This window comes from Neoarius graeffei, chromosome 8 (genome assembly GCF_027579695.1).
Source record: "Neoarius graeffei isolate fNeoGra1 chromosome 8, fNeoGra1.pri, whole genome shotgun sequence".
In the NCBI taxonomy this organism is placed as follows: domain Eukaryota; kingdom Metazoa; phylum Chordata; class Actinopteri; order Siluriformes; family Ariidae; genus Neoarius; species Neoarius graeffei.
In genome coordinates this window covers 2,909,492-2,934,437 of record NC_083576.1, presented here as the reverse complement: position 1 = coordinate 2,934,437, position 24,946 = coordinate 2,909,492, and the positions used below count along the sequence as shown (strand labels likewise).

Below are 24,946 nucleotides of genomic sequence, written 5' to 3'. Positions count from 1 at the left end.
AGATGATAGTTACAGGTAAGTAGACCATAATTTTTTTTTTTCCTTTTTAAGTTTTTTTTTGTATATAGCCATTCTGTAAATGTCCACATACTGTATGGAAGCACATCAGTTTCAGGTGAATTAATATACAACAACATTCCGTGTTACGGGGAAATAAAGGGAGATGGGGGAGGAGGGGGAGGGGTGGTGTTCAAAGGAAAAAAAGAAAGAACAAAAGAAAAAAAAAGATGAATTTCGTGTTTGTGGAGTTTTTAAAGCGAGGCATGACGACAAGATCAAATACTCAGATGATGTAATAATCACAGATGTACAGATTAGAGCCCGAGATAGATGACACGAGTAAAAATCCATCAGTACTCACTGTTCAAAAGTAAGTGCCCCCCCACACTTTTTTTTTCATATGTTAGAGAACAGACAGAAAAAGATCTGCAAATATTTTTTAGTGAATAAATCATTCTGAAGAGAAAATCTGCTCGTTAACGTAATGTTAACACTTTCAGTAACACTAATGACCTGTAACTCGAAAATGATGAAAAATTGTACACCGAGGCCCACGCATCAGTGTTACAGTGACACATAAAGCATTGACATTTTCTTTCTTTCTTTCTTTTCTTTTTTTTGATCTGAACTCAATGCTGTACATCTGTAGAACTTTGTCAGAAAAGTTGTCGACTCTTGTTCGCTCATGTTTACAGAGAAAACTGTCCAGTGGGAATGTTCATGATTCTTTGAGTCACGATAATGACATATCTTCTAAAAAAAACAAAGAAAAATTGTAAGCAGATGTGCAGAAAATCTCTGAAAATTAAATTCATCTGGATTTGTTTTTTTTTTTTTTTTGGAAAAACACTTCACTTGACTGTGCATCAAAATGACATCGTTGTCATTTGAGTGATTTCTGAAAACAACATTGGGTGTTCATGGAGTTTGTTTATTTTTAAATTTTAAGGAAAAAATGTCTAATTGAGCGATATCTTAATTAACTTTGTTGAATAAATTGTCTAATCTCGAATGCTAATCTAGCTAGGTCATGTTTCTCAGATGCACAGAAAATATATATATTTTTTAATTTCTGCATTTGGAAATATAAAAATCTCACCTCGCACTAACGTGTATCAGTGACATCGTCGTCTTTTTATTTGAGTTCTAAAATATAATTTGTGTCTTTTTTGTTTTATGAACTTTATTTTTAATTCACACTTTGTTAAATAAGTTCTCAACTCAATGATGCTTTTATAACACTGATGACAAAATGAAATCGCACACTGATGCAGGTAAATTTGTTGCGGATTAAATTGCATCTTGGTTTTGCATTGTTCAGGAGAAAAACAGTCTGTGCATGTCGAATGACCTCATCCCCTATCCCAAGCTCTGATGTGTGCATCTCCGATACCATGATGATATTATTCCCTGACAGTCACATGACCGTTATCTTGCTGAAAGTCGTTACAGTCCGGGATGACGAAGGTGTGAGATCATCATCCTTTCATTTGCTCTGTTGGTGTTTGAGAGTTTTTCGTGCACTTTTGCGCCCATTATCGTGAGCTCGTTCTCAGTGTAAGTGCATTGGGATCTTTCTCCGGATCCCCATAATGATGTTAGGTGAAGACTGTGAACCTCGGTGTTAAGTGTGGCATGGTTCATGCATTTAATGGTTACTCATTTTTAACAGATCCAAAAAATGAATAAAAAAAGTTTCTTTTTCTGAGTTGGTAAAGTTGCGAGTGTGTCCCTGGCTCATTCGCTTCTCTCCTGATGTGCAGTGATCGAATCCTCTTCCTTTCTGCTGCTTTGCTCTCGATGGTAGTGTTTGATTTGTTTGTAAGTGTGTTTAGTTCGTGGTGAAGTCCCTCTCTCTCTCTCTCTCTCTCTCTCTCTCTCTCTCTCTCTCCTTGCACTCATCTTTTGTACACTCCCTGAAGAATGCGTAGTAGCCCACGCTGTACCATGACTCTGTTTTGTACATAAATGTGCCGCCCGCTTGACAGTGGCTTTTCTGATATGCTTGCGTGAAATAAAATAAATACCCTGGTGTATTTGGGAATAAACTCTCTCCTGTGCTCATTGTGCTCAACTGGAGGCGATAAGCCGGAAAACTACAGAGGCTGTTTGTTTGTTTGTTTGTTTGTTTGTTTGTTTTGATGTAAAGGGACACAATCCACTGATAACCATCACTTTAATTATAACAATTATAACTATTTTATAGTTTCTCTCTCTCTCTCTCTCTCTCTCTCTCTCTGGCTGTCTCTCTGTTTTTCTCTCTCTCTCTCTCTATCTGGCTGTCTAATTCTCTCTCTGTATCTCTCTGTCTCTCTCTCCCTCCATCTCTCTCTTTCTCTCTCTCTGTCTGTCTCTGTTTTTTTCTCTGTTTTTCTCTCTCTGTCTGTGTGTGTCTCTGTCTGTCTGTCTCTCTGTTTTTCTCTGTCTGTCTCTCTCTCTGTTTTTCTCTCTCTGTCTGTCTGTCTGTCTGTCTGTGTCTCTCTCTCTTGCTCTCTCTGCCTGTCTGTCTCCCTGTTTGTCTGTCTCTCTCTCTTTTGCTCTCTCTGTCTTTGTCTGTCACCCCTCTCTCGCTCTCTCTCTGTCTGTCTGTCTGTCTGTCTCACACTGTCTCTCCCTCTGTTTTTCTCGGCCTCACCCTGTCTGTCTGTCTGTCTGTCTGTCTGTCTGTCTGTCTCTTCTCTCTCTCTCGCTCCCCATTTCCTGCTGTTGCCACATTCTCAGTATATCACTCTCTTTTCTCTCATTCTATTTATTTCTCATTACTTCTCTTTCCTACTATTGCTTTCTCCCAATCACACTCTTTCTCTCCTTTTCTCCGGTCTAAAACTCTCTCTCTCTCTCTCCACGAGGCATAATCTATTTTTGTTCATCTATCACTTTAATTATAAATATTTTATACAGCACATGTAATTCATTTTAAAACTAAAATACAGTTTGGGACAAATGTCACCTACAGGGGGCGCAATTTTAACACCAGCATCGTTCTCCTTCTTCATCCTCCCACAGAACACAACAGCTCTCTGGGTTTCCTCCTAAAAATACGCCTGGAGGTGGAACTGAAGAAATTTTGCCGAGTTGTGTGTGTGTGTTCCCAGCTCACACTCAATGTTCAGCCAGGATTCAGTGTGACTCTGACCAGGAGGAGGAAGTGTTTACTGAAGGAGAAAGATGAATTTAGATCATGTTCTCAAATTTCATCTCATTATCTGTAGCTGCTTTATCCTGTTCTACAGGGTCGCAGGCAAGCTGGATCCTATCCCAGCTGACTACGGGCGAAAGGCGGGGTACACCCTGGACAAGTCGCCAGGTCATCACAGGGCTGACACATAGACACAGACAACCATTCACACTCACATTCACACCTACACTCAATTTAGAGTCACCAGTTAACCTAACCTGCATGTCTTTGGACTGTGGGGGAAACCGGAGCACCCGGAGGAAACCCACGCGGACACGGCGAGAACATGCAAACTCCGCACAGAAAGGCCCTCGCCGGCCACGGGGCTCGAACCCAGGACCTTCTTGCTGTGAGGCAACAGCGCTAACCACTACATCACCGTGCCGCCCAGTTCTCAAGTTTCCATTCATAAATATATATAAAACATTGACAAAATAACTGATAGATTTTTAAAAGAAACTGTTTTCCTCTGTTTTTTTAACTCTCTCTCTCTCTCTCTCTCTCTCTCTCTCTAATCCTCTTCCTTCCTTTATTGTTCTCTTTCTCTGCTTCTCTTTGAGCCAATAGTTATAAATCATGGTCCAGATGAGAGCTCACACTCAGGTGTCACTACACACGCAACAGTCCGCACAGGGACAGAGAGAGAGAGAGACTTTGACTTTCAAAATCATCTTTAATTACTTTAATTTCCATTTGTGTTCTGATCTACTGAAAGTAAACTCTAAATAAAAATATAAAAGAAAAAATGCATTAGTAAACATTCATTACTTCAACTCATCAGATCCATTACACAAGAACATTTCTTTCTAAAAGTCATCCAAACCCAGACACCATATGTAATAAAAAAATTGAAACATAAAACCTGTCTGATTCCCCACAAATCTATAAAAGTGTCCAGGTTGTTGGTCAGTTTGTAAAAAGCATGTTCTACTCGGAGACGAGCTGTAACTAACCCTTTCAAGCTCTGCACCACATCAGTCCAACCTCGGCCCTGTATCTGTTTTTTTCTGGTCTTCCATATTACCAATTTTGCACTTCCAAGTAAAAAGTTAATTAAAACCAGAGTCTGTCTTTTATTAGTTGTGTATTTTGGCCCAAAGATAAACAAAGGAACAGAAAATTTCTCCCCCAGCTTTTCCACCCACTCTTTCAGTATCCTAAACAGACCCACTAAGCGACGACAAAGAGACACTAAATGTTCTAATGTTTCTGGTTGATTACAAAATGGACATCCCTCCCCAGTGCTTGGATCCAGGTGAGCCTTGTGTCTGTTTGTAGCTATCGCTCCATGAAGGATCCTCCACTGGAGGTCAGCCATCCGTTTTTCAACAGGTAGCTTGTATGAAATCCACCAGCAGCCTTTAGGTGTGCAGTCTGAAGTAAAGACCTGAGTCCACCTCGACTCCCTGACTTCGGCCAGAGGGCAGAAGTTCAGTATTTTCACGCAGCTGTGATAGATCTGCTTCTTCCCGCAAGAGCTGAAGTTGCCCAGCGCTGGTGTTTTCAGGGACAGAAGCAGCCCGCTCTCCTCTCGCCACTCCTCAACAGCAGGCCTGATGCTTAGTGCGGGAAAGACGTAGTCCTGAGCCTTGTGCCATTGGTCAATTAGGGTACGGTTTTGTGCATATACCCTCAGCGGTACAGTCAGGGACTCCCAGACCTCCTCCACTATCTTCCTCAGCACCCTGGAGGACCTGATGTTAGTGACTCTGCCAAGGTTTAATAACACCAGCCTCGACAAACTTGGCTCTTAATGATGTGGAGGAAAGCGTGGTGGATGTGAAGAAGTCATTGTGGAACAGTGGCTCCTCAAAGATCCATGTTCCAGGTCTGGGGTCAGCGGTCCTTGTGAACTTGAACGTCCTCCATGCTTCAAGCACCGAGTTGTAGAAAGGTGTTATTCCAGTCAGGTCAACTTCAGAAGATCTAAAGAGAAACAGCTGTTTGCCCAGTCCCAGCTGGCCAGCCTTCCTCAGCAGCAGCTGGGCAGAAGTCAGCCAGCAATAGCCACAGCCATTGAGTAGCCTCCGTGCTCCCTCTGCTACAGGGAGGTAGAGAACTGGTGCTTTCAGCCAATGTTGACCCGACCAGAAGAAGTTCACCAAGAGCCGCTGTACGTCCTTCACAAGAACTGGTGGTGGCACTAAGATGATCAGTCTATGCCAAAGAGAAGAGGCGACCAGGTTATTAGCTATCAGAACTCTTCCCCTGTAGGACAGCTGGGGAAGCAACCATTTCCATTTAGACAACCTGGCATCTACTTTCTCCAGCACTCCCTCCTAGTTCTGCTTTTGGAAGTCCTCAGACCCTAGGTACACTCCTTGAACTTTGATGCCTCTTTCCCCACATCATAAGTTCCCAGGAAGATCAGGGATGTCTCTTACGCTCCACTGACCTATCAAGCAGGCTTCACAACTGTCCCAATTTACTTTGGCGGAAGAAGCTTTTTCATACACTGCCAGACTTTTTTTAAGTTCCTGGGTATCTCTCTGATCTTGGATAAAAACGTTGACATCATCTGCATAAGCTGAAATGGCTACAGAGTGGCTCTGAGCCAGCTCTGGGAGACATAAACCCTGTAACCCGCTGCTCAGCCTACACAGGAGAGGTTCAATAGCAATACTGTAGAGCTGGCCTGAGATGGGGCAGCCCTGTCTGATCCCTCTCCGAACTGGCACAGGGCAGCTCAACCCTCTCCCCACCTTCACTAAACAGCAAGCCTGATTGTAGAGAAGTTTTACCCAGGATAAAAAACTCCCCCCAATTCCAAAAGCCTGCAGTGTGGAGAAGAGAAACTCATGATAAACATGAACAAAAGCCTTTTCCTGGTCAATGGATATAATACCATACTTAACATTGTATAACTTACAGACATCAAAAACATATCACATTAAAAATAAATTATCAAACATTGATCTATGTGGAATACAATAAGTTTGATCTGCACTAATTAAAAACACAATAAAATTTTTGAATCTGTTTGATAAAACCTTTGAAATGATTTTATAGTCCAAGCATAGAAGCGCTACGGGTCTCCAGTTCTTTAGCTGTCTGTCAGAGTCTGTCAAGGTCTGTCAGAGTCTGGCAAGGTCTGTCAGAGTCTGGCAAGGTCTGTTAGAGTCAGTCAAGGTCTGTCAAGGTCTGTCAGAGTCTGTCAAGGTCTGTCAGAGTCTGTTAGAATCTGTCAAGGTCTGTCAGAGTCTGTCAAGGTCTGTCAGAGTCTGTCAGAATCTGTCAAGGTCTGTCAAGGTCTGTCAGAGTCTGTCAAGGTCTGTCAGAGTCTGTCAAGTTCTGTTAGAGTCTTTCAGAGTCTGTCAAGGTCTGTCAGAGTCTGTCAGAGTCTGTCAAGGTCTGTCAGAGTCTGTCAAAATCTGTCAGAGTCTGTCAGGGTCTGTCAAGGTCTGTCAGAGTCTGTCAGACTCTGTCAAGGTCTGTCAGAGTATGTCAGAGTCTGTCAAAGTCTGTCAGAGTCTGTCAAGTTCTGTTAGAGTCTTTCAGAGTCTGTCAAGATCTGTTAGAGTCTGTCAGGGTCTGTCAAGGTCCGTCAGGGTCTGTCAAGGTCTGTCAGAGTCTGTCAGACTCTGTCAAGGTCTGTCAGAGTATGTCAGACTCTGTCAAGGTCTGTCAGAGTCTGTCAGGGTCTGTCAAGGTCTGTCAGAGTCTGTCAGACTCTGTCAAGGTCTGTCAGAGTCTGTCAGGGTCTGTCAAGGTCTGTCAGAGTCTGTCAGACTCTGTCAAGGTCTGTCAGAGTATGTCAGAGTCTGTCAAAGTCTGTCAGAGTCTGTCAAGTTCTGTTAGAGTCTTTCAGAGTCTGTCAAAATCTATCAGAGTCTGTCAGGGTCTGTCAAGGTCCGTCAGGGTCTGTCAAGGTCTGTCAGAGTCTGTCAAGGTCTGTCAGAGTCTGTCAAGATCTGTCAGAGTCTGTCAGGGTCTGTCAAGGTCTGTCAGGGTCTGTCAGGGTCTGTCAGAGTCTGTGAAGATCTGTCAGAGTCTGTCAAAATCTATCAGAGTCTGTCAGGGTCTGTCAAGGTCCGTCAGGGTCTGTCAAGGTCTGTCAGAGTCTGTCAAGGTCTGTCAGAGTCTGTCAAGATCTGTCAGAGTCTGTCAAGATCTGTCAGAGTCTGTCAGGGTCTGTCAAGGTCTGTCAGGGTCTGTCAGGGTCTGTCAGAGTCTGTGAAGATCTGTCAGAGTCTGTCAAGGTCTGTCAGAGTCTGTCAAGGTCTGTCAGTGTCTGTCAGAATCTGTCAAGGTCTGTCAGAGCCTGTCAAGGTCTGTAAGAGTCTGTCAAGGTCTGTCAGAGTCTTTCAGGGTCTGTCAAGGTCTGTCAGAGGCTGTCAGAGTCTGTCAAGGTCTGTCAAGGTCTGTCAGAGTCTGTCAAGGTCTGTCAGAGTCTGTCAAGGTCTGTCAAGGTCTGTCAGAGTCTGTCAAGGTCTGTCAGAGTCTGTCAGAGACTGTCAAAATCTGTCAGAGTCTGTCAGAGTCTGTCAAGGTCTGTCAGAGTCTGTCAGGGTCTGTCAAGGTCTGTCTGGGTCTGTCAGAGTCTGGCAAGATCTGTCAGAGTCTGTCAGAGTCTGTCAAGGTCTGTCAGAGTCTGTCAAGGTCTGTCAGAGTCTGTAAAAATCTGTCAGAGTCTGTCAGGGTCTGTCAAGGTCTGTCAGAGTCTATAAAAATCTGTCAGATTCTGTCAAGGTCTGTCAGAGTCTGTAAAAATCTGTCAGAGTCTGTCAAGGTCTGTCAGGCTCTGTCAGGGTCTGTCAGAGTCTGTCAAGGTCTGTCAGAGTCTGTCAAGGTCTGTCAAGGTCTGTCAGAGTCTGTCAAGGTCTGTCAGAGTCTGTCAACGTCTGTCAAGGTCTGTCAGAGTCTGTCAAAATCTGTCAGGGTCTGTCAGAGTCTGTCAGAATCTGTCAAGGTCTGTCAGTGTCTGTCAGAATCTGTCAAGGTCTGTCAGAGTCTGTCAAGGTCTGTCAAGGTCTGTCAGAGGCTGTCAAGGTCTGTCAGTGTCTGTCAGAATCTGTCAAGGTCTGTCAGAGGCTGTCAAGGTCTGTCAAGGTCTGTCAGTGTCTGTCAGAATCTGTCAAGGTCTGTCAGTGTCTGTCAGAATCTGTCAAGGTCTGTCAGAGGCTGTCAAGGTCTGTCAAGGTCTGTCAGAGTCTGTCAAAATCTGTCAGAGTCTGTCAAGGTCTGTCAGAGTCTGTCAAAATCTGTCAGAGTCTGTCAGGGTCTGTCAAGGTCTGTCAAAATCTGTCAGAGTCTGTCAAGGTCTGTCAAAATCTGTCAAAGTCTGTCAGAGTCTGTCAAGGTCTGTCAGAGTCTGAAGAAGCTTAAAGAAGCTTCTCTTAAACGCTGCATGTAGAAAAATGAGAGACAGAGCAGTAAAGAGACAGACAGATAGAACCAGCAGAGATGAAACACCTGGTGTTGTGCAGCCATTGAAAACTTTTGTTTTATGAGTTTCTTTTTCTTTACCATTCTACTTTTAGATTCTTTTAAACCTTTTCTCAGACCAGTGACCTGCTTCTTTAGACGATAACGTTTCTTCCCATCTAATAAGTCCATGTCAACAGCTCTTTGAAGTGTAGTAACTGATTTAATACATTTTCAACATCCGGAAAATAATCTTTAATGTTCACTTTTTTACCGAAAGTCTCGTCCAAAAAACTATTAATTTACTTGAGCGTGTACATTTCTTCACTTTGAGAAAAACTTTCTGTTACAGAGGCGCTGTCAGAGTCAGTTATATTCCATATCAGTCACACTGTTACTATGACAACCATCCGATTTCATCAGCTCCTCTGCCACACTGTCAGGTCTAACGTTCAATAACTCAGCCGAACACTCTGCATCCTGCTGAGATCTCCCCATACCGACCTCCTCCCGCTCCGTCCTGCTCTGTTCAGCCTCCATCAACTCCACTGAAACACGACTTCCGGTATCCGTAGCTCCAGGCGCAGAGATTCCGGACTCAACCTGAGCGGGTGAAGCAGATTCAGATGACGTTGGCCAACTACTGCCCCCCTCCCCACCGTCAGTCACAACATCCACACTGCTGCCCCCCTCCCCACCGTCAGTCACAACATCCACACTGCTGCCCCCCTCCCCACCGTCAGTCACAACATCCACACTGCTGCCCCCCTCCCCACCGTCAGTCACAACATCCACACTGCTGCCCCCCTCCCCACCGTCAGTCACAACATCCACACTGCTGCCCCCCTCCCCACCGTCAGTCACAACATCCACACTGCTGCCCCCCTCCCCACCGTCAGTCACAACATCCACACCGCTGTTCACTTCCCTACCATCAGTCACAACATCCACACTGCTGCCCCCCTCCCCACCATCAGTCACAACATCCACACCGCTGTTCACTTCCCTACCATCAGTCACAACATCCACACTGCTGCCCCCCTCCCCACCATCAGTCACAACATCCACACCGCTGTTCACTTCCCTACCATCAGTCACAACATCCACACTGCTGCCCCCCTCCCCACCGTCAGTCACAACATCCACACTGCTGCCCCCCTCCCCACCGTCAGTCACAACATCCACACTGCTGCCCCCCTCCCCACCGTCAGTCACAACATCCACACTGCTGCCCCCCTCCCCACCGTCAGTCACAACATCCACACTGCTGCCCCCCTCCCCACCGTCAGTCACAACATCCACACTGCTGCCCCCCTCCCCACCGTCAGTCACAACATCCACACTGCTGCCCCCCTCCCCACCGTCAGTCACAACATCCACACTGCTGCCCCCCTCCCCACCGTCAGTCACAACATCCACACTGCTGCCCCCCTCCCCACCGTCAGTCACAACATCCACACTGCTGCCCCCCTCCCCACCGTCAGTCACAACATCCACACTGCTGCCCCCCTCCCCACCGTCAGTCACAACATCCACACTGCTGCCCCCCTCCCCACCATCAGTCACAACATCCACACCGCTGTTCACTTCCACACTCTCAGCCACTTTGCTGCCCCCCTCCCCACCGTCAGTCACAACATCCACACCGCTGCCCCCCTCCCCACCATCAGTCACATCAGCCACACCACTGTTCACTTCCCTACCATCAGTCACCACAGCCACATCACTGCCCCGATGTTTCCATGACCTAGTTGTGCTCCGACCGCGAGCAACACCTGCTCCACTGGAACAACAGGTTGTGGTACCACCCTTAGTCCATGTTTCAAGGACAGGAGTGGCGTCCCGGGAGACACCATCCCCTCCAAACAGCCAACAAACAAACAAAAACACACACTAAACCACACTACCAACAACTACAAAATACTCAGAAATTAAATATCACAAGAAAAAACAAGAGAAAAGTTTTAGAAAAGAAAGTCGCAAGCTCTCAGTCAACACTCACCACACCCTCCACCACCAATCTCCCAGCATGCAGTGCAGAGAGAGAGAGAGACGAGAAACAGAATCAGGTCACATGATCAGGGAAACTCTGTTAGCCAATTAGTATGTCCTGAAAGGTCATCACCTTTCCTTTCTAACACACACACACACACACACACACTGAGAAATCCTCTGTAATCCAACCTCATCTACACATCGTCTCCTCATCTCAGAGTGAGTGTAAGTGTCAGGATGAACAGCCGCTCCCCTTCAGCATGGATTCCTGTGTGTGTTTGAAAGTGTGTGATGTGAGTGTGTGAGTGTGTGAATGTGTGTGAGTGTGAGAGTGTGTGTGTGACTCAGAGAAGGATGCGGTGTGTCCTGGCATTTCAGGTTCTGCTGTGCTGTTGGGGTTTCACACAGCCTTTCTGCCCTTCACAGTGCACCTGTGTGTTCCACGGGACCAGGTAACACACACACACACACACACAGAGTTCAACTTTTATCTTTGCAGTATTTTTTTCCCCAACAGCAAACTTCATGAGTTCTGCTGCCTTTCTCAAATTAAAGTATATTTTTTTAATTTAAAAAAGTTTCATGCAAAAAGTATTTAATATCTAATTAATATGTAATTAAAATAATTATGATTACAGTATCATTTCCATTCTACAGCTGTCATCAGCAGCCCTCAGGATCGGCTCTTTGGGGCTCCATGACGATTGGTATAAATATTTATTACGGAGATTAAAAGAAGAAAACAGATTTAATATTTTAGAATAAATATTTCAGTTGAATTTGTATAAACCATCGATATTTGGGAGAAGAACAGAATATTGTTAAATATGTTTTTATGAATTTATATTATACACATATTGAATGAGCATGTTATAAGAGAAAAGAGGAATTTGAAATAATATAAAAAATATAAAAATAAATTAAAATGAAGTCAGTTCATATATGAATGCAGTCTTTGAGTTTTTGATGTGTGTGTGTGTGTGTGTGTGTGTGTGTGTGTGTGTGTGTGTGTGTGTGTGTGCGCCCGTGTGAGAGAGAGAGTTTTTTCACATTTTTTAAAACCATGTTTCATTGCAAATGAGTAAAAGCAAAAATGTAATAAAGTAATATTCATAAAAAATAAAACGTGAAATACACGTGAGGAACGTCACACATTTCATTCCATTACACACAGATAAAGAAAAGGATAACAAAACAGTTGTTCTGTTTCAAAATAATAAATATTAAAAATAATATTTTTTTTAAATAATCAGAAATGTTCCTTGAAAATGAGAAGCAATTATTATTATTTAATTTCTTTTTTGTTTCTTTAATTTCTTAAAAATATATAGATTTTTTTCTCCTCATTTTTGTGCCAATAAAATTATATATTTTTAAAATCTTATATTTAACACTTTTCATGAATTACAGCAACAATGATTTTTTTTTCTAGTTCACATTTCAAAAATTCTAAATCTGTCTGAATCACATGAGCTTTGGGAAAACAAAAGTTCCTTATTTCCTGGTAACCAGTTAGCTTAAGTAGTTAACTCGCTAAATGCTAAATTTAGCATTCCAGCTGTGAGAGAAGCATCTTGCTGTTACTGCAATTCCTGCTGCAGATTTGATCAGCATAAATATAGTTGTAAGATAATTATAATATGAATAAAATGTGATTTAAATAAGAATAACTGGTTTACCGTCACTGTATAACAAAATGTATAACTCCCAGATTTGAATTTTTCACCATTGTGCATCTTCTGTCTCCCAGGACAGTGTTGTGTAACGACCCCGACACAGCCGAGATCCCCGTCAACATCCCCTTGGACACAGTGAAGCTGCGTGTGGAGAAAACAGCAGTGCGTCGAGTAAAAAATGAGGCGTTTTACTACCTCACCGAGCTCAGGTATCTGTGGCTCACCTACAACTCCATCAGCTCTGTGGATCCTTCCAGTTTCTACAACCTGAAGGTCCTGCATGAACTCCGTCTGGATGGAAATGAAATCTCCACGTTCCCTTGGGAGGTGCTCAGAGAGATGCCTGCTCTCAGGACGTTGGATCTGCACAATAATCGATTAACAAGTGTTTCTGTAGAAGCTGCAGGTTACCTGGTGAACATCACATACCTGGACATCTCCAGCAATAAGTTAAACACTTTGCCCTCAGATCTTCTGGACATCTGGAGTCCTTTTTCTGGAATGATTCCCACCAGCAGGTCGTCTCAGAAGATCATACTGGGTGAGTCATGATGATGATGATGATGATGATGATGGATTCACAGTAGGTTTAGGAAGTATATTGAGCTGCTCAAGAACATGAGTTAATGTTCACCTCAATAATAGAACATGAAAAAACGTGAACTCAGTGACTTTGACCATGTCATAGCTGTTGTTGAGGTTTGAATATTTTAGAAGTTGTTAATCTCCTGGGGTTTGTACACACAACAGTCTCTACACTTTATACACAACGGTGCAAAAAACACCCAGTGAGCAGCAGGTCTGTCTGTGGGTGGAAACACCTCGAGGGTCAGAGGAGAACAGACAGAGCTTACAGGAGCTACAGTATCTAAAATCATCACTCTTTACCACTGTGGTGAGCAGAAAAGCATCTCAGAACATACAATACATTGAACCATGAGATGGAGAAGCTCCAACAGGAAAAGACTGCATCGGGTTCCACTCCTGTCAGGGAAGAACAGGAATCTGAGGTGACCATGGAAACCAAAACAGGAAAATGAGAAGATGTTTTTGGTTTTTGTCGGTATCCTGAAATGTGATTGGCTGATTAGATGATTAGATAACCGTTTGAATGTCCAGTATGGCACTGAGTGTTTATATAAATCTATATTTCTTCTTGCTAAGCTTCACTGTCAGGTATCAGTGGCCTCACTGTCTCACCTGGAGAAGATCAGCTAATGTTAATTGGATGTTGAGGTCACGTTTGCTAATTTCACTAATACCCAACAGAAATAAATCCTGTTGTGTGTACATTCTGGCCAGGGACGGGAAAAACAAACATACGAACAAACAAAACGTGAGAAGAGATTAATCTTCAGCACTTACAGTATTATTATAAAATTTACATTTTAATCGTAAAATACTGTATGCTGGGCGGCACGGTGGTGTAGTGGTTAGCGCTGTCGCCTCACAGCAAGAAGGTCCTGGGTTCGAGCCCCGGGGCCGGTGAGGGCCTTTCTGTGTGGAGTTTGCATGTTCTCCCCGTGTCCGCGTGGGTTTCCTCCGGGTGCTCCGGTTTCCCCCACAGTCCAAAGACATGCAGGTTAGGTTAACTGGTGACTCTAAATTGAGCGTAGGTGTGAATGTGAGTGTGAATGGTTGTCTATGTGTCGTGATGACCTGGCGACTTGTCCAGGGTGTACCCCGCCTTTTGCCCGTAGTCAGCTGGGATAGGCTCCAGCTTGCCTGCGACCCTGTAGAACAGGATAAAGCGGCTACAGATAATGAGATGAGATATTTATATTTGGGGCAAATAATGAAAAATGGGAACATGGTGTATATAAGTACAGAGTACATACTAGTTTTGTGCGATTAATGTAAATGACCAAAATGATGATCATTATGCTTTCATTAGCATTAACTCATTACAGAAAAAAACTTTATTTAGTGAAAAATCAATCAATCCACAAAAATTGTAATCAAATTGAAAGTAAAAGCGAGTTAGAATTGTGGTTAGGAAAATTATCAACCTCAACGTTGACAACGTTTCTTTGTTTAGTGACTAACAGTAACGCTCTCCCCTCTCCGTCACCGATCTAACTGTATCTGACCTGCTTGCTTTCCCGCAGTGAGTTTATCATGTCTAAAGATAACCCGAGTTTCTGTGTGTGCATGCTTCACCTCATTAAATCCAGCTTAATCTGCTAAATCGGTTTCCACATGCGACTCGGGTTTAAGTTGATCTGTAGACTTCATTTAGCGATTTTAAACATCATGTACCAACTTGTTATCATCGTAGAACTAGAGTAAAATATTACTAATGTTAATAATAAGAAGCATAAGGATTGTTTTTATTTTATTTTTTAATACCTCAGGGCTTTTGAATCCTGGAGCAGGATCACTAAAGGAGCTGAATATGAGGAACAATGATTACAGGAATGATTATGGAACGTATAACCAGTGTCTTGGTGTTCTTCACCATGCAGTTGCTCATATTCATCATGGAAACGACTCGTTTTGTGTTTACAGTCAACAAACCCGAGGTCCTGCGACAGACCCGGATATGAATGATGTGCTGCTGAAGCGAAGAACCTGATGTTTTACTGCTTGTGTTGGAAACACTCCAGGATATTAAACATATGACTTCCAGTAGGCCTCATATTGCAAAATGAGGTTCCAGAAGCTACAGTTAGGTTCAGACGTCCACTATCGAGAGGAGTTTTCACTTAGAAAGAAAATAATACGAATACAAAATACTATTTCTCAGACAAGAGTCCACCATTCTTCCATCCTGATTAGGCTCGGTTCGCCTTGCTAGCAAATGTGACTAGCAGTCTTATTTACATAAAAATATTGTCGCTATATATTCTTTGGACATTTGCTGTTGAACATAGAGTATCTACACTACCGTTCAGAAGTTTGGGGTCACTTTGAAATGTCCTTATTTTTGAAAGAAAAGCACTGTTCTTTTCAATGAAGATCACTTTAAACTAATCAGAAATCCACTCTATACATTGCTAATGTGGTAAATGACTATTCTAGCTGCAAATGTCTGGTTTTTGGTGCAATATCTCCATAGGTGTATAGAGGCCCATTTCCAGCAACTCTCACTCCAGTGTTCTAATGGTACAATGTGTTTGCTCATTGCCTCAGAAGGCTAATGGATGATTAGAAAACCCTTGTACAATCATGTTAGCACAGCTGAAAACAGTTGAGCTCTTTAGAGAAGCTATAAAACTGACCTTCCTTTGAGCAGATTGAGTTTCTGGAGCATCACATTTGTGGGGTCGATTAAATGCTCAAAATGGCCAGAAAAATGTCTTGACTATATTTTCTATTCATTTTACAACTTATGGTGGGAAATAAAAGTGTGACTTTTCATGGAAAACACAAAATTGTCTGGGTGACCTCAAACTTTTGAACGGTAGTATATGTGCTTTATTTATACAGTGTAATATTTCACATTAACGTTTGGTAACTTGGTGGTGACTTGCTGAATTCCACAATTCACTCATTGATAACATTATCTAGGATGATAGCATACTTGTGTGCTGTTTGTTTTATTTACAATTATAAAACAGTTCATTTTATCTGAGACAGTTCACAAGCAAACCTAGTGAGGTACTTCATCAGGTAACCTAAATTTTATCTTATCTAGCTGTTATACTGAAATTAAAATAGTTTTTAAAAATTAAACATTGTTTAACTGTTTACTAAACCGAGCTAACTGTCTGTTAAGTAAGCTAGCTAGTGTTCCAGTGATGGACTGCCATTTTAGCACGTTAGCTAAACATACATAACTAGCTAGCTAATATCTCATCTCATTATCTCTAGCCGCTTTATCCTGTTCTACAGGGTCGCAGGCGAGCTGGATCCTATCCCAGCTGACTACGGGCGAAAGGCGGGGTTCACCCTGGACAAGTCGCCAGGTCATCACAGGGCTGACACATAGACACAGACAACCATTCACACTCACATTCACACCTACGCTCAATTTAGAGTCACCAGTTAACCTAACCTGCATGTCTTTGGACTGTGGGGGAAACCGGAGCACCCGGACGAAACCCACGCGGACACGGGGAGAACATGCAAACTCCGCACAGAAAGGCCCTCGCCGGCCACGGAGCTCGAACCCGGACCTTCTTGCTATGAAGCGACAGCGCTAACCACTACACCACCGTGCTGCCAGCTAGCTAATATCATCCTAAAATAAGTTATTTGTCAGGTGCGTGAGAGAGGCGGATGTAAGGCCATAAACACGAAAGCAGGCAAAGGGTCGGTCGAGGCACAAACAGGATATCGGAGGCAAAAACGAGGACGAGAACTAGAATCAGGAACAGGAGTCGCGAAACCAGGAAAACCACAGAAATGGGAAAGAAGGCTCAGTAATGCACACTGAATGTGGCATAATACTTTGCATCACATTACCATCAACACAGTCCTTAAATAGCCCAACACTTAGTTCACTAATGAGAACAGGTGCGCCTTGTTCACAGCACGCATGCTGGAGGTCGTTCGGTGCACGCGCAGCCCGAGGCGCGCCTTGAGGTGCACGCGCCTGACAGTATTAAATAAAGTTAGCTGGCTAGTTAGTTAGCTTAACATCTTAACCCAAACCCAGTGTTAGGACTAGGACTGTTTTGGCCTCTAGAGGCCGCTGTTATTTCCTTTTCATGTCGTGTTTATTTTGGCCTCTAGAGGCCGCCACTGTTCCTGTGTCTTGTGTTTGTGTTAATTGCCTAATTATCTTCACCTGTGTCCTTAATTAGTTTGTCTATTTATACCCCTGAGTTCAGTCCTCTTGTCACGGAGTCTTTGTGCTGTTATGTTTATCTCCAGTTTCCTTTGTACTGTGTTTTTTGATCTTCTTAGCTTTTGTATTTTTGCACTTTGCTTTTCTTTTGGATTATACTCTTTGGTTTTTTTTTTTGTCTTTTGTTTTGCCCTGTATATAGTGTATATAGTTTAAATAAACCTTTTGATTCTTTTTCTACTTCCGCCTCACGCCTCTGCATTTGAGTCATCCCCCTGGTGGCCTAGTGGGGGTTTGCTGGATTATCACACCAACGAACCAGGTTCGAATCCCAGCAAAACCCTAACAGAAAGACTCCGTGCTGACCGACTCAGCAGAGGCTGCTTCAACTGTCTACCCGGCCAACCTTCAGGGAATTATGGCAGCTCCGACACGCTTCGGAGCAACCATGGACGCTCATGGACGTACGCTCACCAGCCAACGTGAGGCCCTCGCTCGCCACGAGGAACTGCTTCAGCAAATTGGGAAAACCCTGGCACAGCTGACATCTCTGCCTGCATCTCCTGCTCCTGATCCAGTTCCTGCTCCTGATCCAGCTCCCACTCCTGCTCCAGTGCCTCCTGCAATGCTGCCTTCTTCACCTCGCGAACCCAGCCTTCCTGCACCACAGAGGTATGACGGCAAGCACAGTGAGTGCCGAGAGTTCCTTACCCAGTGTCAACTCACCTTTGAGCTTCAGCCTACCACCTACACTACGGATCGCCGCAAGATTGCCTTTGTGATCACCTTATTAGCTGGTAAGGCGCGAGCCTGGGCTACTGCTATCTGGCAAAGACAGGGACCTGAGTGCTTTGATTTCCAGCTGTTTTCTGAAGAGATGCTTCGGGTCTTCGATCAGGCAGACATCAGTACCGACGCAGCCCGAAAGCTCATGTCCATCCGGCAAGGAGGAAGCGTCGCAGATTACGCCATCTCGTTCCGAACACTCGCAGCAGTAAGTGGATGGAACGAGACTGCCCTGGTGTCAGCCTTCCACCATGGTCTGTCTGACCCCATCAAGGACGGTCTGGCCTCTATTGGATGCCCAAGTGACCTCGAAACCCTCATCTCACATGCTATTCGTCTGGACAACAGGATGAGAGAACGCCACCAAGCCTTGAGCCCCCCCAGCCTCCCTACCTCTACCTGGAGACCATCTACCTCCTTCAGTGACTGTCCAGAACCCATGCAAGTGGGTCGTACTCGCCTCTCCGCATCTGAGAGGGAGCGCAGAAGGAGGGACAAGTGCTGCATCTACTGTGGCAAACCTGGTCACTTCCGAGCATCATGTCCCGAACTCTTGGGAAAAGGACCGCCCCGTCCAGCCGAGGGAGGGTTGTGACGGGGCCTACCCTCTCTCCCGGACTCCCTGGCCAAGGAATCTACATCCCGGTCTCCATCTCCTGGGGTGAGTCTGTCCACTCTTGTCAAGCTTTGATAGACTCAGGGGCAGCTGGGAACTTTATGGATATTCACTTCGCCCAAAGCATCAATATTCCGACTGCACCTCTTGAAGTCCCACTGTCTGTGTCTGCCCTCGATGGCCAAGCGTTAGGTGATGGAAGAGTCACCCAAGTTACTTCTCCAGTTTTCCTCCAGTCTCAAGGTCACAAGGAAGAAATATCCCTGCACCTGATTCCTTCACCTGAGTTCCCAGTTATTCTAGGCCTTCCTTGGCTTACTCGCCACAACCCTCGCATAGACTGGGTAACAAGCCAGGTTGTGGAATGGGGCCCTGCATGCCATGCCTCTTGTCTGCTCTCTAGCTCTCCTGTGTCTCCTGCCGAGCCCCCTGATCTCACCGAGTTATCTCAAGTTCCCACAGAGTACTGGGATCTCAAGGAGGTATTCAGCAAGAGCAGGGCCGCCGTTCTTCCTCCGCACCGGGCCTACGACTGTGCCATCGACTTGCTCCCTGGGACTACCCCTCCTCGTGGCAGACTGTTTTCACTCTCTCAGCCAGAACGCAAGGCCATGGAGGAATACCTCAAAGATGCCCTGGTCTCTGGGTTTATTCGACCCTCCACTTCACCTGCTGGAGCCGGCTTCTTCTTTGTCGGCAAGAAGGATGGGGGGCTCCGACCATGTATTGATTACAGGGGCCTGAATAAGATCACTGTGCGCAACCGATATCCCCTTCCGCTGATGTCCACAGCTTTCGACCTGCTCCAAGGCGCCACCGTCTTCACCAAGTTGGACCTACGGAACGCATACCACCTCATCCGTATCCGACAGGGAGACGAGTGGAAGACTGCCTTTAACACCCCGTCTGGGCACTACGAATACCAGGTGATGCCCTTCGGACTCACCAACGCACCAGCTGTTTTTCAGGCCCTAATCAACGACGTCTTAAGGGACATGATTAACCTATACGTTTTTGTCTACCTCGATGACATCCTTATCTTTTCCAAGACCGTGCAGGAGCACCGCCACCATGTCCGCCAGGTTCTCCAGAGGCTGCTACAGAACAATCTGTTCGCCAAGGCCCAGAAATGCGAATTTCATGTTCCCGAGGTCTCCTTTCTGGGATTTATTGTACGGACAGGCCAACTCCAAATGGACCCTGCCAAGACCCTGGCCGTCCGGGATTGGCCTACTCCCAAGTCCGTTAAGGAGGTTCAGCGGTTCTTAGGATTCGCTAACTTCTACCGCAAGTTCATCAGGAACTTCAGTTCTGTGGCAGCACCCATGTCAGACCTCACCAAAGGGACAGGTGGATCTTATGGCTGGTCTCCTCAGGCAGAAAAGGCGTTCAAAGACCTCAAGGACCGCTTCTGCACGGCACCCATTCTGGTTCTCCCGGACACCTCCCAACCATTCATCGTGGAGGTGGACGCCTCGGACAGTGGTGTCGGCGCGGTGCTCTCTCAACGTTCGGAAGGAAAGCTGCACCCCTGCGCTTACTTCTCCCACCGCCTGAGTCCTGCTGAGTCCCGGTACGATGTGGGGGATCGAGAACTGCTAGCGGTCAAACTGGCCCTTGAGGAGTGGAGGCACTGGCTGGAGGGAGCACAACATCCATTCCTGGTTTGGACTGACCACAAGAACCTGGAGTACCTCCAGCAAGCCAAGAGACTGAACCCTCGACAGGCTAGGTGGGCCCTGTTTTTCAGTCGATTTGACTTCACCCTCTCATACCGCCCCGGCTCCAAGAACACCAAACCTGACGCACTGTCCAGACTGTTCTCTGCCACTAACAGGGAGAATGAAGTCGGGCCTATTATCCCTGTGTCCCGGATTGTGGCCCCTGTCCGCTGGGGTATTGAGGAGGCTGTCCGACGAGCCCAACGCCAGGACCCCGGTCCTGGGACGGGGCCACCAGGCCTCTTGTACGTCCCACATCAAGCCCGGGCCAAGGTTCTCCAGTGGGGTCACTCTTCCCCTCTCACCGCCCACCCGGGAGCTCGGAGGACCCTGGACTTCCTGAAAAGACGCTTCTGGTGGCCTAACATGGAGCAGGAAGTAAGGTCATTTGTCCTGTCCTGTGAGGTTTGCACCAGAACCAAGAACCCACGACAGCGTCCCCAGGGTCTCCTGCATCCTCTGACCATTCCCCGGCGTCCCTGGTCCCACGTGGCAGTCGACTTTATCACGGGTCTCCCTGAGTCACAAGGTAACACGGTCATTTTGGTCTTAGTTGACAGATTCTCCAAGGCCTGCCGCTTCATACCACTGTGCAAACTCCCCTCTGCTCTTGAAACTGCGAAACTTTTGTTTAATCATGTCTTCCGAGTCTTTGGTCTTCCACAGGACATCGTCTCAGACCGAGGGCCCCAGTTCTCCTCCCGAGTGTGGCACGGGTTCTGCAAGGTCATCGGAGCCACTGCCAGCCTCTCCTCTGGGTTTCACCCACAGTCCAATGGTCAGACGGAGAGGCTCAACCAGGACCTGGAAACCACCCTGCGAGGCCTGGCTATGGATAACCCGACATCGTGGAGCACCTGGCTGCCATGGGCGGAGTACGCCCACAACACCCTGCAGTCATCGGCCACCAAGCTGTCGCCATTCCAGTGCCAATTCGGGTTCCAGCCACCTCTGTTCCCGGACCAGGAGGAGGACGCGGGGGTGCCCTCGGTCAACCAATATGTGAGACGGTGTCGCAAGACCTGGAGCAAGGTCAGGAAGACCCTCATACAGACCTCCAGAACCAACCAGACTCAGGCCAACCGCCATAGAAGACCTGCACACGCTTTCCGCCCTGGGCAGCGTGTTTGGCTGTCCACTAAGGACCTTCCACTGCGGGTGGAGAACCGCAAGCTTGCTCCTCGCTACATTGGCCCCTTCAAGGTGGTGTGCAGGGTGAACCCTGTCTCCTACCGGCTCCAGTTGCCCCGGACTCTGAGGATCAACCCCACTTTCCATGTTTCCCTGTTACGGCCCGTACTGACGTCTACGTATGCCCCTGCCCCTAGGAACCCCCCACCCCCCCGCATCTTCCAGGGGCAGACTGTGTTCACTGTGAATCGCCTGCTTGACTCCCGCCGGGTCCGCGGCGGGTTGCAATATCTGGTGGACTGGGAGGGCTATGGTCCTGAGGAGCGCTGCTGGGTTCCTGCTCGGGATGTCCTTGATAAAGGACTATGCCGGGACTTCCATTCGGCCCATCCGGATCGCCCTGGGAACGTCAGGAGACGCTCCTAGAGGGGGGGGTCCTGTTAGGACTAGGACTGTTTTGGCCTCTAGAGGCCGCTGTTATTTCCTTTTCATGTCGTGTTTATTTTGGCCTCTAGAGGCCGCCACTGTTCCTGTGTCTTGTGTTTGTGTTAATTGCCTAATTATCTTCACCTGTGTCCTTAATTAGTTTGTCTATTTATACCCCTGAGTTCAGTCCTCTTGTCACGGAGTCTTTGTGCTGTTATGTTTATCTCCAGTTTCCTTTGTACTGTGTTTTTTGATCTTCTTAGCTTTTGTATTTTTGCACTTTGCTTTTCTTTTGGATTATACTCTTTGGTTTTTTTTTTTGTCTTTTGTTTTGCCCTGTATATAGTGTATATAGTTTAAATAAACCTTTTGATTCTTTTTCTACTTCCGCCTCACGCCTCTGCATTTGAGTCATCCCCCTGGTGGCCTAGTGGGGGTTTGCTGGATTATCACACCAACGAACCAGGTTCGAATCCCAGCAAAACCCTAACACCCAGAGAGGGTTGAGCCTGAAACTGATTTGTAAAAATTCTGATTTTTTTTTTTTTAGCTGTCAGAAGTTACTCATATTGTGATTTTGAAAAATCCACAACTAAAAAGTGTTTTATTAATCAAAATTCATGTAGTTGACATTTTAATTTAAAAAATGACAGTAATAAAATAAAATACATTGCAAAAAGCTAACATTGAGGAAGCCATGGCCTAATGGCTAGAGAAGCAGCTTTGGGACCAAAAGGTTGCCGGTTTGATTCCCTGAACCAGCAGGAATGGCTGTATTGCCCTTGAGCAAGTCAGTGAACCCCCAACTGCTCTCCAGGCTGCTCTGGGTCTGTTGTATGTCATTCTGGAGAAGAGCGTCTGCTAAATGCCTGCAATGTAATGTATTATTGAAAAAAAAATGCCTTCAATGTTTCTAGGAATCCAGGACAACATGTGGTATTGTGATTGCCGCTTATCCAAACTTATCGAGATGTCCAAGATGGCAGAGGGTCCTGTGGTGTTGATGGACCCATTGGTGACCTGCAGTGGCCCAGAGAACCTGGCTGGGATTCTGTTTAAACGAGCGGAACTGGATCAGTGCGTTAAACCAACGGTGATTACTTCAGCCACAAAGATCACATCTTCCCTCGGCAGTAACGTGCTCCTGCGCTGTGATGCTACGGGTTACCCAACACCAAGCCTGCTGTGGAGCAGAGAGGACGGATCAGCGCTCAGTAACCCAGGTAACAGTCAACTTCGAAATTTGAGTCCACGACCTGTGTGAGGAATGAAATTGCAATCAAAACAGTCACACATTAAATGCTGTAGCACCCACCCTCTAAACAATGTTGCTGTCAAATTTTAAAATTAAAAATCTTTGTAAATAACCTTTAATAGATTATTTTTAATTGACTTGATAAATGGCTGCCATTGACTGCCATTAGCTGCCACTGGCCAATTACATTTTACCAGATTTGACAAATTTGAAAGTGGACCATCAGCATGAAGTTTGGCACCCTTTTAGACAAATTACTAAGATATCTCCACACCAGTTTAGGTTTCTGCTACTCAAAAGCTTTAGCGCCATCAACAGGCCAAATTTTAAGCTTCATTTCTACTTGTATCTTCTGAACTGTAAGATGGTATTAAACTTGTTAATGGTCACACAATTTAGAGTAGCCAGTTGACCTAACAAGTCCTTGCATAACCCGTCCTTGGACTGCAGGAGGAAACCAGAGCAAACCCACACAGAAATGAGGAGAACATGCAAACTCTACACAGAAAGATCTCAGTCAACCAAGGTTTGAACCTGGAACCTTCTTACTGTGAGGCAATACAGTGCTCACCACCGCACCACCTTCTCATCTAACAGCCCAATCTTTCTAGGTGGCTTTGAGGGTGTACTGTATTCTATAAAAGAGTCAATAAAATGACTTATGTGATTTATAAATGTTTGAGAAGAAATCCGCTACCTCTAGGTAACCATTAACTTTCAAAACAATAACAAAATGGTAATAATTGTTAGTTTTATCCTGAAACATTAAGTGTTTATTGAAGTTTATTTCTAATGATGAGTGTAATTCCTTGTTCTTTGTATGCTTCAGTTGTGCAGGAGTCTCCAGGCGAAGGTGTTCGGTGGTCCATCCTTAGTCTGCATGGAATTGTGTTAAAGGACACTGGTGTTTATCGCTGCAAGGCAAAAAATGTTGCTGGAAGTGCAGAAGCTACCATTACGCTATCTTTGGCTGGAATGGACTTCACAACTCCATCTCCTCCCTTTCATAGGACTTTTCCTGCTGTTACAGAGGCTCTGATTTCCTTTTCTACCACCACCACCACCACCACATCCAAGCCATCTTGGACTACACTGCAATCTATAGCTAGCAAGTTGCACATAGGCCCAGGTGGAGGCATCCAGAGATCTCCACCTGCTGGCAATACATCCAAGATGGATCAGAGCAAAGATGACACCAAGAATAAAGCTAGGAAGAAAGATAGCTTGTACATTCGAGATGTTGAGGTGGTTGAGGAAACAGGAGACAGTGCTGTTGTGGTATGGATGAGTGAGGGGTGTCCCAGTGAATTGCCCCTGTCAGTGGTGTACTTTCCATATGATGCAGAGCAGATAAAGGAAACCATGGACACTGAGGTTGGAAGTGGTAAGGTTCTTCTCAAGAACCTGTTTCCCAACCAGATGTACACAGTCTGCTTGGTTCCCAAAATTGGGAAAGAGCATTGTGTGAATTTTCGCACTCTGGACACGGTCATGGATGTTGGACAAAACAGGTGGCTGTTGATCATCAGTGGAATTGCTTGTGTTGTTGTGCTTCCTCTCATTGTGCTCCTTCTCTACAAGATCTCACTGCTGTACTGTAATATTAGCAGGAACACTGAAATGGATGATGACCTTTCCAAAGAGACCTACGTGAAATTTGAGACTCTTGCGATGCAGCAGAGGACGCTGAATGGACAGGCGAGCGATCTCTGGACTCGACGGCTGACGCAGGAATCAGAGAGGATGCTCCTTTGCTCACGTTCAAGTATAGACTCACAAATGACCTACAAAAGTGATAAGTCACGATCCGAGTACCTTTGCTAGCTCTGTGTGAATGAAATGAACCAGGAATAGGAATGACCGTCTGCCTTGTGAGCCAATAGCAATGCAAGTGGAAAGGACAGTGCTCCATTTTGTCCTTGCCACTTTCTCATTGTTGCTTGGTGTACATGCTTTAGTGCTAGTTTTTTTGTGGTAAAATTCTGTTGCTGTTTATCCCCCCCGCTTGCTAGAAACGTTGGCACCATGGTGTACTTATAGTCTCAATACACCCCCCAAAAAATCTC

General features: G+C 45.6%; 2 protein-coding genes across 2 annotated transcripts in view; both read left to right on the top strand.

The window, feature by feature from the left end:
• Positions 1–2,048, top strand: part of gpm6aa (glycoprotein M6Aa) — a 31,301-nt gene extending 29,253 nt beyond the window's left edge. Inside the window, exon 8 of the transcript XR_009655189.1 lies at positions 3–2,048. The gene's annotated coding sequence lies outside the window, so the exon portion shown is untranslated. The remainder of the gene's footprint in view (positions 1–2) is intronic.
• Positions 2,049–10,891: 8,843 nt separating this feature from the next.
• On the top strand, positions 10,892–24,719 carry lrit3a (info leucine-rich repeat, immunoglobulin-like and transmembrane domains 3a). Its single transcript, XM_060926782.1, has 4 exons — positions 10,892–10,989; positions 12,288–12,754; positions 22,543–22,848; positions 23,710–24,719. Exons 1-4 carry the CDS (start codon positions 10,892–10,894, stop codon positions 24,702–24,704), a joined length of 1,866 nt encoding a protein of 621 aa, XP_060782765.1. The 3' UTR covers positions 24,705–24,719.
• The last annotated feature ends 227 nt before the right edge of the window (positions 24,720–24,946 follow it).